Raw genomic sequence first — 18,518 nt, 5'->3', positions numbered from 1 at the left:
AATCCTTGGAGTCACCTTCGAGCAGACGGCAAGAAGCACGAGATGGATGCCGGAGATGGAAAAGGCGTGGGCTCAGGGTCTCAAGCTCATAAATAAAACAGAAAGTAAGTACTGGGGAGCAGATGAAAAGGCTTTTGGTATCCTCACAGAGGCCCTGCTCACGTCACGAGCACTGTAGAGTTGCAAATGGCTGAATCTCAACCAGACGCAGTGGAAAAATATTTCACAGCTCCGCGACTGCCCCGACCTCTCATTCTGAAACGAATAACACAATGGACCCTGAGTAACAGGCTGAACTTGCCAGGCAGGCGACGAAGGCCTACCTCAGAGAGTTGCTGCCGTCACAAGAAGACAACATACCAACGAGCTATACCAGATGGGAAGCTGTCCGAGTCCGACGGAGCAGGACCGGAACAGCATTCACTCCGGCCAAACAAGCGAGCTTCGGGCTCGTGCGATAGGGCCATTTCTGAAAAACTGGATGACGAGCGCGTTTGTAGAGTGTTTCGTTACGTGGATGACTTTTGGTTTTGTTTATTAGGTTGGAGGGCATATGTGAGGCAGATGTCGTGAGGTCTGTTTTAGAAGTTTTCACACATCATTCGGAGGGGCTCACTTCCACCCACTAACTTCAGGATGGGGCTTACCTACAATTTTTGGGTTTGAGACTAGAATTCATTGCTAAACACGTTTTTGCTGGTCTTATCGCCCACACTTAAAGAAGGGTCTTCTTCCATATGACTCATTGCACTCTAAGCTGGTCAAGAGAAGCATTGCCTCGTCTTGCTTACAAGCTGCGCTCGAGAAGTCATGTCATCATGTAGTTGACGATAGTTTTTCCCGGCAGGTTGAGAGACTGACTGTGGCAGGTTTCCCAACTTCAGTTTTATTGAGCGTTGCGGAGGGTTTGTTAAAGAAACTCAAGGGGGGAACCTCGTCCACAGAGAGAAAGGCCGAATAAGAGACCGCTCGCAATACCGTAGCTCCATAAAATTTCACACAACTTGAAAAACGTTGCTTTGAGGTACAATGTGCCATTGGTGTTTTCCGCTCCGTGTAAGCTGGCGCAACTATGCGCGAGAGTGGCTGATAAAAAGGACAAAGGCCCCGCTTGCTTGGTGAAGCATGGGAATCAATATGTTGTTTGCAAGGTGGGAGTTGTTTACACAATTCCACTAACGTGTGGGAAAGCCTACGTCGGTCAGACGGGCAGATGTGTTAATCACATACTGCGGGAGCATGACTTGTCGTTGCGATCAGTGGCGGGAGCTGTAGGGGGGCATCTGGCACTGCATTGTCATAGATGTGGGTGCGAACCCATCTTCAGTAAAACTGGTATAATTGGGAATGGAAGGGACAGAGTAAATAGAGAAATTTTAGAGGCGCATGCAATTATCAAAGCAGGCGCGAACTGCGTAAGCCAAACGTCATTGGGCTTGAGTAGTAAAGAGATTGTTTTTTCTTGGGGGGGGGGGGGGGGGGGGGGGGGGGGGAGGGGAGGGGGGACACGTGGTGAATGTATTATGTGACGTGGGCGGAGTTGCTGTTTTCTTTGTTTTGTTTTCATGTGATTAAATTTCAGTTGAGAGTCAGCGCTTGTCCTGTTTGCACTTCCTTTAGTCCCCGTTTACTGTGCGCTGTTTGCCTTTTCGTCAGTATGAACCAACTAACCCACATCGCCACCCTTACTCGAGGAGTGGTACCGACCCCAGGGAAAACCGCAGCACAGAAAAGCAATCCTCGATTCCCTGATGAGCTACATCAGGGAGACGGGGACCCATCATAACATTTAATTTTTTTTTCACCATCATTCATTCCCTTTCCCCCTTAAACCCCCATGCCCCCCCCTTTCCTGTCTCCTCAGGATGCGTGAACCACTCATCTCATCAATAAACATAATTCAGCAACAACAACATCCTTAAGGCTGGTTCACACATCTTTGTTGGTTACATTCGCATGCAATCGGAACGACCGGAACAACGAAGTCACCGGGACGAGTGTTTGCCGTACACAGCATGGCAAGCGATGCAAGGGGTAGCTTCACGAAGCCATCCATGAGTCAGGGTTGTTGCGAGGTCTTTCTTCGTTACGGTCGTTTTGGTGGCGTGCGAACGCAACTGTTGCGAATGTGTGAACCAGCCTTTCCGGTTTTTATAGTACCCGATACCCACTGCACGTGCTTTCTATACGATGGCGACAAAATGCCGTCGCAGCACTGTCAATGTCTAGAGCTCGTGCCGCGAGAGATGCACCTTCACGCGCTCAAGAACACACAAAAAAGAAACAAAAGCGATCGGAACATAACGGTCAGATGTCTATTGCGTCCCGAACGCTTTTTGTTCACGCACCTCAGGATGCGTGAACGCGCCACCGACGCCAAACGACTTCACCATGGCGTATCGCAGCTCCCGCTGTGACATATATTGTGGATTAACGCGGGACGGCTCATTTTGCTATCCAGAGGTTGCGACGTAATCTTTCCACTCAATAAACACCTTTAAAATGACAACACCCGGACTCCGAATAAAAACTTTTTTTGGGTGAATGGACCAAACCAAGAACGAGCGTGGTCAGTGAGTCAAAGCAAGTGTATTCATCCTGGACGCATTCCTTTGGTCTCAATGATTGTCAGGATCATTTAATTATCGTCACCCCACCTCATCATCCTTCCTTCCCTTTCACTTCTCGTCAAATGAACCCATTAAGCCAGGTGTGTAGAGACCTGTACGTTCAAGAACAACAAAATGGCGGATTGACGTCACGTGACAGCACCCTATCCTCGTCACTTAGCGCCTACTGCACTACGCATTAAAGAAGTATTAGACAAACGCAATGATACCCTTTTGCGAGTACGAACTCGCCCAACTGACCACCCTAGAGCAGCCGATATCATTGTGTGCGGGTCCATATCACATGAGCGAATGACATTTTAGCGAACGGCGACATTTGAGCGAATGGTCGTTTTAGCGAATAACGGGGGCGCGCGTTAACCCATCCGCCGCGCTGCGCTTTACGCCGCTTTGCGGCGACAGTCCGCGGCGGATCATTACAAAAATGTGAACCCATTTGGCCCACCCGACTATTCGCTAAAGTGTCATTCGGTGAAACGTAGGCGTTCGCTAAAACGCCATTTGATCAAGTGAATGCCTCCCCATTGTGTGCTGTCTGTCTGGCTCTAAGACGGACGAAGACGCACTAAGCAGAAAACCTGTTTATATATAAATAAAAAAATCCCCCAATATGATTTGCATAAGAAAATTACAAACGAGGAAGCTCTGATGCGCAGTCAAGGTCTCATCCGGCTGTGCATGGCCTTGTATACAGCGATTATCAGCTCCCACACCTTCCTTCCTCTTGGATTGATTTCCGGGTTGCGCGTTAAATGTTATATATATGTATATAGATGAAGTAAGGTAAATATAAAAACAATGGACCGGGAAAAGTTAATAAGTCAAAGATGCGTATTGTCGGAGTTACTAATTCGAAGTTTAGTACGACGTTTCGAGCGGGGACCGGTCTTTATCATATATATATATCACGGGCATTTTTCATCACTGTGCGGCGGTCTTTGAAGGGGGGAAATAATTGAAAATATTATGGTGACTGAACCGGTCGAATGAATCCATGTGTTACGAAACCCCCGAAAGCCAAAATAAACGGCGGAGCCAGGAGCCTGGCGCCGCCATTTATTTTGAATTTCGGGCGTTTCGTAGGAGTTTGATGCATTCGATCAAGTGCAATGCAATCATCATCGTATTTTCGATGATATATATATATATCAATGGCAGAAAAACGTACTTCAGACGATTGTTTGGAGTTTTTGCGTGAGCGTGCACACTCAATAGGCTACAGGCTACCCAAGCTTTATTGTATCTGGAAGTCGTTCCAGTATTTTAAACTGAAAATGGCAACTCGTAGCGTGCTTTCTCAATTGTATTTTTTTTTTGTCGTTTTTTTCGTATACCGATTTTGTCGTTCGCCGAGTATTTGGCGCCTGCTCTCCTTGTGGTTACTTCTCCGCTTTCGTTCAGTCGGATTTTCCATTGTTGTACGTGTCTCTTTCTCCCCGGCCAGGTTTACGCCGGAGGCTTATCCTTCGAATCAGGCCCCAAATGAACGGCTTTCGTGGCGATACCTGCGTCGAGTCCATCCTGGGGCTCTTCAAGGAGCCCAGGTGTTTCAAATTGGCATAATCTCCTAACGTCACGGGCTACGTGATGTAGCCAAGGTGTGTCAATATTTCGTCTCGCGACTTCACGAACAATATGGTATAAGACTCCAAACAAGCGTCTCAAGTACGTTTTTCTGCTGTTTATACGTTTTGGCATCCTGCGCTACGTTTTCTCTCTCTATCTATCTCTCTCTCCATATATATATATCTATATAGTGTTCCCTTCTTGCCGTGCACAGAACCCACGGCACCGGTTTGTCTCCCATTTCTCGTTCTCTTACCCTCGCGTAGACACCGGCTTCTATAAAGATATGTACGTAGGCACTCCGATCGACTCTAAGGGCGAGAGGCGACTTGGTGCATCGAGCTAGGAAGCCACAACCGCTACCCTCGAAGCATTTCCAGGAACTTCATTGCTTCTTCAGGTATGTTTGCGGCACTGATAGCTTCGAAATTAATTTCGCTTGCTTTCAAAAACATTAATCATGGTCACGAGTCACGATGTCACCCCTTAGGAAACCAACCACCTTACAGATAAAGAAAAAAAAAAATAGAAACGCCCCGGAGTTCGAAGCTGTATGAACTTCGGAGTACAAGGAGAAAAACACCAAAGCAGTCGAAGCTATAACTATAATCTAAGGAAATGTAAAGTAATGATAATAATAATAAAAAAAGAAAAAATGAAATGAGTGATAGCAAGGGTGAGCACTACATGTTTATCATTTCGCTTTTTCCTCTAACAACGTTCGATGTATCGCTCGATCATCATTATCTTCGATGAATATCATTATACGAGTTTTCATATCGGGCGGCAATTGGTTCAAACTTCGCAGTCGCAGAAGCGGTTTATTTTTGGGGCTTTTTGATAATAGCAATATGGCAATCGTAGCAATAATGGTAAGAGCCCGCACACAGCGCGACACCATTAGCCCAAACAAGCAATCACACGTTTTCTTTCTTTGTTTTTTTTTCTTTTTTTAATTTAAAGGCTGCCATAAACAGTATACTAGCGTGGAGGAAAGTGACTAGGCTGTACAGTAACGGCCGGTAAAAGTTAGTGCCCGTTAATACTGTATCGAAGTAAAATAAATAAAAAAAAAGTCATGTCGTAAGTGTTTGTCCTAAGAGTGCTGTGAATTGTACCTTCGCGGAGTGTATGAGCTGAAACACTAGATGGGTTCTTCTTTCCTGCGTGTGCGGTCTTTTACTTTGTCAAATAGTCAGATATATTGGAGCTCAACTTCGCATTTCATTACTAGTTAGGACCAGCGCTCTTTCAAAATCTGAGAGTTTTTTTTTTCTTGCATGTCGAACTTAACTCAAATTTTGATTCCGTACAGAGAAACTGTAGCATGATTTACGAAGTATATTTATGTATCGAGGACACTCTGATCCATGGGCCGAGAGTTATTTGATGTCTGCCTGCCGAGCGGATAGAGCTTTCTCAAATTATACTTTTTCTAGACACGGCGTGCAAAGTGCCTCCCCGACCTCGCACCCTCGAGTAACTTTTTTTTTCAGTAACCTTAACCGTCAATTTTTATTTTTTTTCCCCCTCGAAACAGTTTTTTTTTGTTTGTGTCAAAATTTTTTATTACTGATTTTTATATTTCAGTGTTTTTAATAAAGAGCGAGGTTGAACGTCATAGATTCACCTTTCTGGCACAACGAAGGAGCAAACCGAGGCAGAAGTCCTTCATAGAAAACTTTCATAATGTCGTCAACGGGTTTTATCACAAAACACAAAACATTGCTCTGCACGTAAAAGCAAAACTGGCAGCCCAGTTGCGACAAGAAGCTAATCGAAGCTGAAATCTGCACAAGTGTTTGTTTCTAAACTGCATCACCAACTAACGCATTGTCTTCAAACTTATGCAATCTCTCTACTAAAGTTACGAAGGGAACTGGTGGTATTAGTAAATAAATAAATGAAATTAATTAATTAAGACGCGTCAGAGTATACTCGAGCGTGGCACTCAAAAGGTTAAGGTCTGTTTTAGCTCGCATTACTCGTGATCGCGGTATATTGCAAGGCGTTCATCCTTCATTCATTCACACCTTCCTTTATGAAAGAAGAACGAGTTCTCCGGAGCACAATCCCTTTATCGAGTTGCGCCATTTGTCCATTATTGACGTTGCACTCGCTCTAGAGTTTACTCTCAGACAAGTCTGTGCACGTTTGTTGGGATTTCAGCGGTTACGTATTGTGTCCCCCTTCGCAGCGGAGGAAGAGGAACGTGGACGGATGGCTTCCGCAAAACCCGAGATCCTCAGGAAGTACCTGGATCTGGAGCAGCCCGACGACGTGGTCTTTGTCACTTACGTCTTCGTGGATGGAACCTTGGAAAATGTCCGGGCCAAGACGAGAACGCTGGCCTTCGAACCCAAGACCGCGAAAAGTACGCTCCAAGCGGGGAACTTGAACGTCGTGGAATTTATTTGTTCGAACCAATTCCGACGCCTTAAACCTAGAAAAAAATCCTCACTTCTGAGATTTCTGAGTTTCACGAGTTAAAAAAGGAACTGCTAATTTTAGCGTACTAGGAGAGCAGTTTCCAGAATAATCCGCGTATTTTCGGAGTTTGATACGTTGTAAGTGGTTGTCCATTGTTTTGTTTTTTCCCCCCGTCTTGGACTTTTTTAATGTATTTGGTTTGTTAGCAGACATGCGTTTTTTTTTCTTTCTTTCATAATCTACGTGACGACTAATTGTCTATAGCACTTATACGTTTTCGCTCATACTTTTTGTTTCCCTGTATACTGTAAAACTTTTAATGTTCGCGAGCCCTCTATTTTCGCGAATTTCGCGAATTGAAGAATTCGCGAAATTAAAGGGCGCGCGAAAATTTCGGTCCTTAAGATTTTCAATGCAGGCGTCTGGAATTCTCGAAATTTAGTGGTCGCGATTATGTCATCTGTGACCGATTCGCGAAAAATAGTGGCCGCGAAAATAAAGGGTTTTACAGTATAATGTCGTACCATTTCTACATACTCATTCTCGATATTCTTGCGCTTTTAATGATAATATTCTCTTTTGGTGCACATGTAAAATGTTTTTCCTTTCCAATAATCGCCTCCGGCCTACTGCCATCTTTGCCTGCTTTGCCGCGTAGCCCGTTTTGAGCACGCACAGTTACTCTCGTCACCGTAATATCAGATGTTGCTTACCTTTCTATAGCCCAGTCGACTCTGCACTTTTCGCCTGGGCGATAAGCGCTTGAAGGTGCGAAAAGTTAACGAAAATAGAGAACTTTGTCTTGCGGACCGGGTAAATAAACCATGCATTGCAGAAAGCTCAAACTTCGTGAGAATGTGACTCTAGCGGTTGGTATAGGACGCGAAAATTTGAGAACATGACGTTACCTGGATCAGAAAAGATAATCGAGAAGCACCTGTTGCAGTGAAATAAACTTGTCAGCAAGAAAGAAAACATTATTCACTTTCTTGTTGACCAGAGTTTTTCACTGATATAAATCTCGCAAGCGTTCGCAATATCATTTCTTGTTTTGACGATATTAGGCTTAGGTGGACGTCGGCTCATAAATAAATTTCGTTTTTCTTAATTATTTTTTTATCCATGCAACGTCGTGTTCTCAAACTCTCGCGTTCTATCCCAACCGCTAGTTTCGAATTCGCACGGGGTTAAGACTTCCTGCGATATACAGTTTAGTTACTATCTGGGCCAAAAAACCCGATTCATTTTTTTTTGGGGGGGGGGGGAAACTGTAAGTCACCTTTTTAACGCTCACTATCCAGGCCGAAAATGCTCAGTCATTGAGCTGTGCGCGAATGCTCGGCGTCTAATATCCACAAAAAAAGAGAGCTACAGCACATGTTGAGAGTGTGTTTCACACTCTGAAGACGCTGAAAAAAAAATAGCCAGAAAATATGTGAACTCACTAACGTTTTCTTCATCGTGGCAGACTGTCCCGAATGGACGTACTGCGCGGTAGGAACGTACCAATGGGCGGACGCCGGCGCCAAGTCCGAAATGTTTCTGGTTCCCGTGGCCCTGTTCAAAGATCCATTCTTGAAAGGTCGAAATAAGCTGGTACTCTGCGAGACCCTCCTGTATGACCGAAGACCCCCTGGTAAGCAAACCACCGCTTGGCCAAACTGGACGGAAAAGGCATTGCAAGCTACTCGTCGCCTCCGAGGTCACAAAGAAATTTAGGTCAAGAGGCGTCTGAGCAAAATAGATAAATGGTGTACTGCGTGGCAGATGAAACTGAGTATTAAGAAAACTGTCTATATGAATTTAATGCGTAAAAACAAATTCTGGAATTTAACTATAGCATAAGCGGCCTTTTTTTAATAAAGTTACTGAGTATAAATATCTGAGAGTGCTTTTTAGCTCCGATCTAAACTGGAACTCCCATATTGATCATGTATTTAAAAAAGGATTCCAAAAACTGGATGATCAGAAGAAAGCTAGATCATGCGAGTCAAGAAGTAAAATGAATGGCTTTTAAATGTCTGATTTTACCAACCATTGACTATAAGAGCCCTGTATGGGAGCCATTTACCACTAGAAATGATCATATTCTAGAAAGACTACAAAACAAAGCAGTGCCATTTATATTCAATAGTTGCAAATCAACCGACTCTGTCTCTGCACTGAGGTCCCGAGCAAAACTATGCAGTGTTCAAACCAAGTTGGCTTTAAGCAGAATGAAGCGTTTTTCTTTTCAGATTTTGAATGGATGATGCAGAATTAATGTTTTGAAATGCGTAACAACTCCCGAACCTATGCAACATAGAACACAACATAATCGTTATATTCAACCATATTGGTGCTCAACAGATCGTTTTAAGTACCCCTTCTTTGTTCGGTTTATAGATGAATGGAACAAGCTACCCACATGTGTTGTCAATTCTGAAGATCTCATGTCATTCGCAAAAGAACTAGAGTTTTGTGTATGCATGTAATTAAAACTTTTTTAATCAATGTGTTTTGTGTGTATGTATTTATGACCTTTTGCTTATGTTTGCTATTTGTACCACTCCTGCCCTGACCTTACGGCTGGCAGTAAAGATACATAAAAAAAATGGCAGAGTCCTAAAATACGACAGAATTGGCAAAGATGCGAAAACATTTTTATTGTTTATTAATATTACTTGGTTTTCAAAAACAAAATCTGTAAAATTGCTAAGAAATTGTGTTTCATACGTGAAACGTTCTACCATCACAAACGTTTAGCGATACTCAGAGGTTACAGACGCCAGGAGCCTACGTTCACGTCACTCTTCATCAGTTAGTTTAACGCGTACTTGATAGTTGTTCCTAGAATGAAGCGGTACTACTGCTAATCAAGCTGATAAACCTGGCTATCTTCCCAGAGCTTTCCATATACTCTTCGAGCTCCCCTTCCTCAGTGCGCACAGGTGGTCGAGCTCCTCTTCGCTTACCTCACTCCTTCTCGCCTACCCCTATGGTCACATGACCTCCCCGTTAACCAATCGGCATCGAACACCTCACTCCTCTTCTCCCACCCGTCAACCAATCATGGCCGAGCCTCGATGCCACGATTTCATATGGGCTTCACGATGATGCCCAACACCTATTCAAAGAACGTTTCACGTTAAAACAACCCGTAGCGCCGTGAACGTATGCGTTAATGGCGCTGCCGTGAACGCCTACAACGTGAGCGTATAGCTATACTCGTCGTCACTTTAAAAGAAAAGGTGGTTTTGGGCATTTTTTTATGCGCTGCGCGAGGTAGTTCTTACAAGATTTGGTTGTCAAAGAAGCATTGGATTTGGCTTTTGAAACGTGTACGCCTTGGTAACATAACATAAAGCTAATCTAAGATGCACCTACATCATGGGCGTACCAACCGGGGGGGGGGGGGGGGGGCAAAGAGTGTGTGTGTGTGGGGGCATGTGTTTTGCCCTTCTGAAACAGCCGTCACTGGACAGGGCAAACACTGGCCGGCGGCACCTCAGGGATACCAAGGGCACCACCCTCCGGTCCTGGGGGGGGGGGGGGGGGGGGGGGGGGAGGGAGGGAGGGAGGGAGGAGGGGAGGGGCTGGTTTGCCCCCTCACTCAAAAACAAGTTGGTACGCCACTGACCTACATATATCTTAGCGCGGCACAAGAAAGAGAAAATAAGTAACGTTACGCTAGGAGCCGAACTTGTTTTTACCACGGTTCTTGCTGTGAATGCGAGTACAGAATTCCGTGTTCTTTTTTGGGTAAATTTTTCATAAATTCCGGGATTTTTTTTTCAGTTTTTTTTTTATTTTTTTCTTTACAGATGTAGCGTTAATTCGGTATAAATTATTGGTGTCCGACGAGAAATTGGGGTTTGTCGGGAACTGTGTTGAAGAAAATAGGGCACGGCAATGGGATTCTGCAAATTCCAGGGAACAAACGCATGAAACAATATTTTGTAAAACGTCCTTGTACCAATAAGGAAATAAAACAAGATAAGATCTATGTGATTCCGAATCAAGAATAAGCCTTGCGGTAGTTTAATAAAATATGTGTTTCATTAAAAGAAAGAATGCAAAAAACAAACTGTAAACAAAATTGTTTTTTCTGTAGATTACTCCTTTCTTACTCAAGGGCAGCTCTTTTCGGTTTCTTCAATTTTTCTTTGAAATAGACTTGGAGGTTATTTTTTGGGGTTTATTGGTGTTTACCGAAAAACACAAAACCCTAATTAAGCATATATTGCCTAGTATAATAACTAAGAACTCGTCCGTCAAACATGAACAGCTAGCAAATCAGCAAATGGCGTTAATTAAACAGAAAATCAAATTAAAAATGAACCAGTTAAAACCCCGAATCACTTCCTGAAAGTAGCGGTGCCACGTTAATACTTTGCGAATTCGGGCAATGCACTGCACTCCGTGATTGCACGAGACACAAATTTCATATATCTTGTAAATGGTGAGACGTCAAAATCTTTCTTTGATTTTCATTGAATGATCTGCGCGATTTGACACGTAGTTTGATCGTTAAAAAATAGCGGTTTCTGTTAGTTTTTGTCATGTAATTGAAGGTTTCATACAAAAACTTCAAGGGCAGTTTTTTTTCGCCCTACAGTTGATGGGACAGCGAACGCATATTGCCTGAAACTAAAACATCACCGTGAAGTAATAGTAAGCTTAAGAGTAGTGAGAAAAAGTGGGACCACAAACCCTCGGGGTTACTTTATCTTTCTTGTCTTTTCAGGAGGGTGCCCCCAAAAATATTTTACAGTGTTTTCTTTTTTTTATCGGAAAAGTAAACTACAGATGCCGAACGCTCAGCCTCCGACCTAATGTTGAGTTGTCCGGAACAGGTGTCAAAGTTTTAGAACAAATCGTTTTTTCATTCAAAAGTAACAGGTGATTTTAGCTACATGGTTGCTCTAGTGAGCGTTTGGCGATGTCTACTTTATTTTTATAATTAAAAAAAACAATAAAAACTTTTTTTTTTTTTTTTTGGGGGGGGGGAGGATACACGCTGTTTTTATGAACGGGCTGAAAGCTCTAATACTGTGTGGCATTCCATCGTTGCTAAACTCGCGTTGCGACCAGATCACAACACGCGATATTATAAGTTGGTCTTTGGTAAACTTGCGACAGTTACGTATTCCAGGACGCCCACAGTGCCTAACTATACTTTTTTCTTTCTTCTAGAAACGAACACCCGTCGGTCGTGCGAGAAAACCATGAAGGAGGCTGCCAACCAAGATCCGTGGTTCGGCATCGAGCAGGAATATGTGCTTCTCGATGCAGATAAAATTCCGTTAGGTTGGCCTAAAGACAACAACGTTATCAGACCCCTGGGTAAGTGGTACATGAAAATGATATCCCCTTCAAGAAAGGAAAGATTGCACTGTGCGAGCTGAAGTCATATCAGTTCGCGATAACTGTAAAAGTATAGACATTTGCATCGCTTATCACCCGGGCAAAAAATGCTGAGTCACTGATCTGCAGACGCATGCTCAGTGTCTAGCATGCCCACTGATCTCTATGTCTGTTTGCTGGATCGCGTTTGACCAGCTCCGCCTATGGACGGGAATACGGCCACGGTCGGCCATCTTTTTGGTGGGGTTATATTATCACTAGCCATTATAGTAATTAATATGGCGGACAGCGCAATGGCGGCAGGCTGCCATAAAATAGCCGTAGACCTAGTACACTGTTCCGTGGGTGATATTTTGTGTTTGATTGAAGTTGTTCGACGAAGCAAATTCTTGAAATCCGGCGTGAATGGTAGCCTCATTTTTGAGGACTCGGCGAAAGTTCTACGAAAGCGCAGCACCGGGGAAAAGCAGCGCAGCTCGCATCGAAACCAGACTTCGTACCGGCGTCTCCTTTCGGTGACTCTTTCGATGCGACTTTCGACGCGTGCTGAGCTGCTTTTCCCCGGTGCTGCGATTTCGCGAACCTTTCACCGGGTCCTAAAAGATCGGGCTACCGTTCACGCCGGGTTTCAAAAATATGTTTCGTCAAACAAGTGGAATCAAGCACGAAATATCACCCATGCTATTTTGATGGCAGCCTGCCACCACAACTTCCACAACGCTGCCTGCCATGGATGGATGATAGAGGTTGCACTACGAGGTAAAGGGGCTTAGAACGATAAACCGGGGTTCCGGTGTGCACTCGAAAGTGACCCCCATAAGGCGGCTGCCATTGTACGCAAATTTGACTACTCGTCACATGACCAAACCAAATACGTGACGTCACAGGAAAGGTGGCAGCGCTCATGCAGCGGCTGGCCCCAGCTGGGCCGGAGCTTGTCGGATTTTTTGTTGGTTGTCGGTCGTCTCGGCGAGTTGATTTCAGACGGGGAAGCCGTCATATGAGGCCGGTCGAAAGCGACTTTAGAGTTCAGCGTGGTGTCTGACGTAGCTATAACGTGAAAATACGAAGGAACGGTGTGTATTTCGCTGGTGACCGACGGGGATATTGCCAAGGAAGAATCTACCCTACATTGCTCGGACCTCGGATTGATTCGGATACCGCTAAGAAAAAATTTAAGGCGACGTTTCTGTGCTCTGGTTGACCATCAGAAGCTTCGAGGTCTGCGGTGAATCGCGTGCAATATAATTGGACACACAGTTTAGCGACGGAAATTGTGTGAGTCGTGCTTGGCAGTGGGCAATCGTGGTGCCGCTTCGTTCAAATGACCGAAGGCTCAGTTTGGTTGTACGGCGCACCGGAGAGCTGCCTTGAAGCTGGTAGTTGCCGTGCCGTGCTAAATGATGTTGTGCTGCTTCCCAAATTGTTCTGGCGTAGACGTGCACTTTCACGGAGCACAGGTGTGCGGCGTACCGAAGAGCTGCCTTCAGGCTGGTAGTTCCTGTGCCATGCTTTAGGTGACGCTGTGCTGCTTCCCAAATTGTTCCGGCGTGAACGTGCACTTTCACGGAGCACAAGTCTTGCAGTTGGTATTGATTCCGCTGGTCTGTGGCACGCTTCGTCGACACAAAGGTTTCATCAACACTCGTAACGCGAGTTGCAAGCCGTATGGACATTTCTTTGCGAGTGTTACCTACCCAGTCCACCCGTTCACGCCGCTTTGCGACAACATTCTGCAGCGGCCCATTACCAGAACAATGGTCCCACATGCATTTCAGTTCAGTTCGCCCACGGGAGTCGCCCAACCCCAAGGGAGAGAATTTATTCGGACAGAATGCCGCTAAAGCAATGCAGGCCATGCTCAGCTGTCATCGTATGTTCTGGTGGAGGTGCTGGGTACTTTACCCATAGCCCTTCACTCTCTGTGCACCTAGGCGGCTCCTCAGCCGAGTTGCCCGATAACGGGACACGGGTGGCGGATCCCGCGTCTTAAACCCTTGGCGAGCCGTGAACCAATAACTATCCCGAGCCCAGCAGAAAGACCGCAAGACGAGCAAGTACCACAAGGACGAACCTCGAAATTACACCACGAAGAACCTGAAATCCGAGTCGGTCGCTGCTACCAGCATTAACCACCGGAATTCGGTCCTTTGCCAGAAAAATCCGAAGCTGACTAAGCCAACAATGACAAACCTGTAGCACCGAACCGCGTCCGCTCCCACCATTGTTTGTATGCCCGTCGCACCTCACACTCCGACGCCCTTTCACTCATGGTATATGAAGATGTCGAGGGCTGGATTGAGCAATATGACCATGTTGCCCGCCACAGTGGGTGGACAGACAACCAGCTCCTGCAGAACCTATACCTCTCGTGGAAGGAACTGTCAGGCACTTGTTTGAGAAGCACGAATCCTCCTCAACGTCATGGGAAGTTTGCAAGATCAAGCTGAAGTGCACGTTCATCATCCAACATTGACGAGAGAGAGCCGAATTTATGATTCTGTCCAGGACACGGCCCCAACAAGAACGTCGCTGCCTTCGTGGAGGATGTTTTGCGCCTGATCGAGCACCCACGCCAACCCTGGTGTTACAGAAGACGAGAAGGTAAGAATCCCCAGCCCCTCATGTTAGGGACAGCACCTTCAGCAGCCTTGTCTGCAACCCCACGACAACAGTCGAAGGGTTCGTATAACCGAGACTTCCAAAATAGAATGTACACTGCAGGCCGAGCCTGTCACTATCAACAACTCCCCAGCGTCTCGACACTCGCGTCATCCAGCTGCAACTTCGACGCCAAACTCCCAGGCATCCGTAACATCATCCACATTGGTGTCCGTGAGGACATCAGGAAGCTACTTTCTTCCATCAGTTGCCTAGCTTTTATTTTGATTGCTGACATTGTTTTGGAACAAGTTCGACAGGCATTTCAACTGAAAACTTCTTCAAGCACAGAGGCATCTGACGAGCCGAGGACGACTTATGGCACAAAGTCACGACGTCCACCACCGGCTTCCAGTTAATATTCAATGCCAATCCAACGAGACACCCCATCGCCTAAACATTCCCAACATCGGAAAGAACCAGTGTAGATTCTTGCTGAACAAAGTACACCGAGGAAAACGGAGGTACTGCAAATGGTCGACCGAACACCACTCTGCTACCACTGCAGGAGGCCAACCATGTCTACTGCAGGTGCCGGTACCAATGAATTGGCCTGCAAGAGATTGTGCCGAAGGACCTTCGACCACGTCTCGAGGAGCGTCCGCGGGACATTAAGGATTATCTTCGGCGAACTTTGCCCCTGGTGCTGACATTACCCCGAGGCTCCTGATCCCCATCACCTCGACAGGAGGTAAGCATGACAAAGCAGGTGAGCAGCAAGGCAAGGGCAGTTGATTTGGTATTGGTTGTTGTCCAAGGACAATACGTAATAATTTGCCGACACTATGTATCTGTGTCCATGCAATGAAGCACACAATTTCCAACTTTGACGGAGAACGCCGCTGAGTGACATGAAGAAATAGAATGGTTGGTCGTTCTCAAAAGTGGACACCAAGCATCACCCGACTTCACTTTGCCACACGAGACTTACACAAGTTGCAGTGGTCGCGGTATGCAGAAAAAATCGCCATTACGAAATGGAAGTGAGATGGCTCGGATAGCAAACAAACACTGTTGCCTGTTGCCAACCATCAAGTCAACACTATAGCAAAAAGCACAGCCACGTAAGCACTACATGCCCGAGCTTGCTGCATTGACGCAGAGAACTACCAGAAAAATTTGCGGATTACAAGCCAGCTCTGCAGCTTCAGTGCATCAAATGTCAGTGGCCGCACACGACGTATGATTACAAGACGGCATCTGTCGGTCAAAGCTGCCACTCGAGCAAACTGAACACCGACGTGCCAGGAGCGTCATCCGACAACAAGGAGCACAGCTAGGTACTACGACTGGACGACTCACACGAGACTGTCGCAGAAAGAACTCGTTATGGAACCATTTTTGAAGAATCAATAATTATGTAATTAAGTGGAAATAAATATATTTGATACACTAACCAGATAAACATATTTCCGCTTGCCTTCATGCCTTCAGAGTCTCTACACAAAGAATTATGTTCACGGCACGTTCTGGACCTTTTGAAGACAGCCGCATCTCAGACCCCTCAATATTAATTAATGGGACATACCAGACTGGCAGACTGGTTGCATTGGGCTGCACTCGTTCCACTTCTCCTGAGCATGTGGCGCGTCCGTAAACCAACTCCAGTGATGTGAAAATGTTGTTTATTAATTTATTCCCTCCAAGGGCCTCTGTAGGCATTGCAGGGAGGATACTTAAAGCTACAGACGTGATAACATCATAGCACACGGACATTAATGAGCACAAACCAGGTCCAGCTACCGAAAATAAATATTACACTAGTAAGGAATACTTATGGCTGCAACTTGTTGAGTGCAAAAACAAACACGCGTCTGAGCATCTAGTTTAATAGTATGGATGCATTGTTGTATAGCAGGACACTTACTATACGTATGACACGCTAGACCCTTTGCAGAACCCCATCAAACAACACAACTGTCACCATTTTTTTTCGGCGTAAAGCACACGAATGGGCCCCAGCTCACGTCGAATGCTAATACAGCATTCCAGTCCAATAGGCGCTGAGCCGAGTTCACAGGAATGGCGGACATAACATTCTTGTCGAACAAATGACGAAAGTATGAAAGCCTGGGGTAATTAGAATAGTAGCTACTGTAATTCGTTTCATCACAATTTGGCAAACGGCAAAGGCTACAGTCTCGGTGAGCCAATTTGCACGTTGGAGAGAGGCACATGACAACATGTCATTCAGAGTGCTCGTCTGCACAGATTTGTTACACACCTTCGCTCAGTCTCTCTGATTGGCTCGAGGGGGCTGTGGCGGTTGGCCTTTTCCAAGTTACAATGATACGAAGTATAGGCAGCCCACACTTTTCAAAAAAGTCTATTGAAGAGACCGAAAGGAATGGTCAACATTTTTCAACAAGACTGCTCTTCAGGCAAGGGATGAACACAAATGTGAATAATCTTACCCAGGCAATTAGAGGAAGTTAATAATTGACCGACTAACGCAATACAGACTTGATGAAAAAAAGTATTGCTGCAATAAAATCCTACGAAAGAGAAAAAGGTGCAGTTAATCTATGCATACACCAAAAAACATGTTGTTCTTATAACAAGTCGAAAAGCTTTGAAGCAGGTGCCTGCAACGATTTATTCATCCCCGCACTGAATAAAACGTCTTCCTCGTAGCTGGAAATAAGTGTGCAATTCGCACTCACAAAAAAGGAAGAAAAACGATCGAATGTAGAATCGTGGATTAGCACAAAAGGATAAAGATCGCAGGAGTTCCTCGCTAAAAGTTGCTATGTTTATTCGGTGACGCAGGGTTGAAACAACTTCCCCTAGGCCCTAACGCGACGTATATCTTTCGCTTCGATTCTCAGACATTCCAACGTTCAAACGAAGTTAGAAAATTGTGAATATGTTTTGCCTGAAGTTATATCGTAAAATTGTTGATAAGTGCATAACGTAACAGTCGCAGGGGCTTCCTCGCTAAAAGTTGCTGTGATTATGCAGTTACCTAGGGCTGAAACAAATTCCCCTAGGCCCTACATCCGACGAATATATTTCGCGTCCATTTTCAGACATTTTAACGTTCAAACAAAGCTAAGGAAATGCGAAAAGTTAATGCTAAAAGCACTCAAAGTTCTATCGATCCTCGAACAGATCCCGAATCCGAGCACCGGTACGGCGGTACGGCTGATGCTGTCTCACAGGTGTTAATATCCAGATAATCCAGAGCGATCTTGCGCAAAAAGTGTATAAGTCTCATTCCTTTATATTTTCACGTTATACCTGCGTAAGCGAGCAAGAAAAAACCCGAAGTCGTTGGAAAGCCGCTGCACATCACGGCTACCGCGCACCAAACAAGCTCGCATCCGCCAGCTCTGGGCGCTGCCATCTTACCTGTGACGTCACGGTTCTTGGGAGGTCACGTGACGAGTAGTCACATTTGCGTAAAACATGGCGGCAACCGGGGGGGTGCCACTTCCGAACTTCCGGTTTATCACTCTAAGCCCCTCTACCTCGTTGTGGTTGCAGCAGCTGTACCTTCGCTGGAGGTAATAAAATTCTACCAAAAAGATGGCCACCAGTGGCCGCATTCACGGAGCGGGCAAACGCGGTCCACAATTGTCATAGAGGTCAGTGGGCATACCGCACAAACAAAGCAACAACGTATGCTCAGAAGGCGTTCCACAGCCCAGCAGAAAACATTTAAGCTGCGCGGTCGTACTTTTAACGCGTCGTACAAGAGGCAGTCTGCAGACACTGTCCGACGCTAGGTGGCGCAAGCTACCGCACGTTACAAAGGGTCATTAACGTCTATCCATCCGTCCCTCCTCATATGGTGTTTCTGTCACATTGGTCACACACAAACTTACATGCCTCGGGCGTGCCCGTATAGATAACTCTGCCGTCGTGTCAGCAGCAAACACCGTG

The 18,518-nt window shown here is 45.6% G+C and overlaps 1 protein-coding gene across 1 annotated transcript in view; it reads left to right on the top strand.

Annotated features, from left to right (window-relative positions):
• The first annotated feature begins 6,401 nt into the window (after positions 1 to 6,401).
• The window catches only part of LOC120845772 (glutamine synthetase, mitochondrial), a 29,102-nt gene continuing 16,985 nt past the window's right edge, over positions 6,402 to 18,518 (top strand). Inside the window, exons 1-3 of the mRNA XM_042289804.1 lie at positions 6,402 to 6,570; positions 8,095 to 8,262; positions 11,802 to 11,951. Of these exons, the coding sequence (XP_042145738.1) occupies positions 6,417 to 6,570; positions 8,095 to 8,262; positions 11,802 to 11,951 (472 nt within the window). The 5' untranslated portion in view covers positions 6,402 to 6,416. The remainder of the gene's footprint in view (positions 6,571 to 8,094; positions 8,263 to 11,801; positions 11,952 to 18,518) is intronic.

Source organism: Ixodes scapularis, unplaced genomic scaffold, assembly GCF_016920785.2.
Source record: "Ixodes scapularis isolate PalLabHiFi unplaced genomic scaffold, ASM1692078v2 PGA_scaffold13__105_contigs__length_92229423, whole genome shotgun sequence".
Classification (NCBI taxonomy): Eukaryota; Metazoa; Arthropoda; class Arachnida; order Ixodida; family Ixodidae; genus Ixodes; species Ixodes scapularis.
Note: the sequence above shows the minus strand (reverse complement) of the source record. Positions and strands in the feature narration are given on the sequence as shown.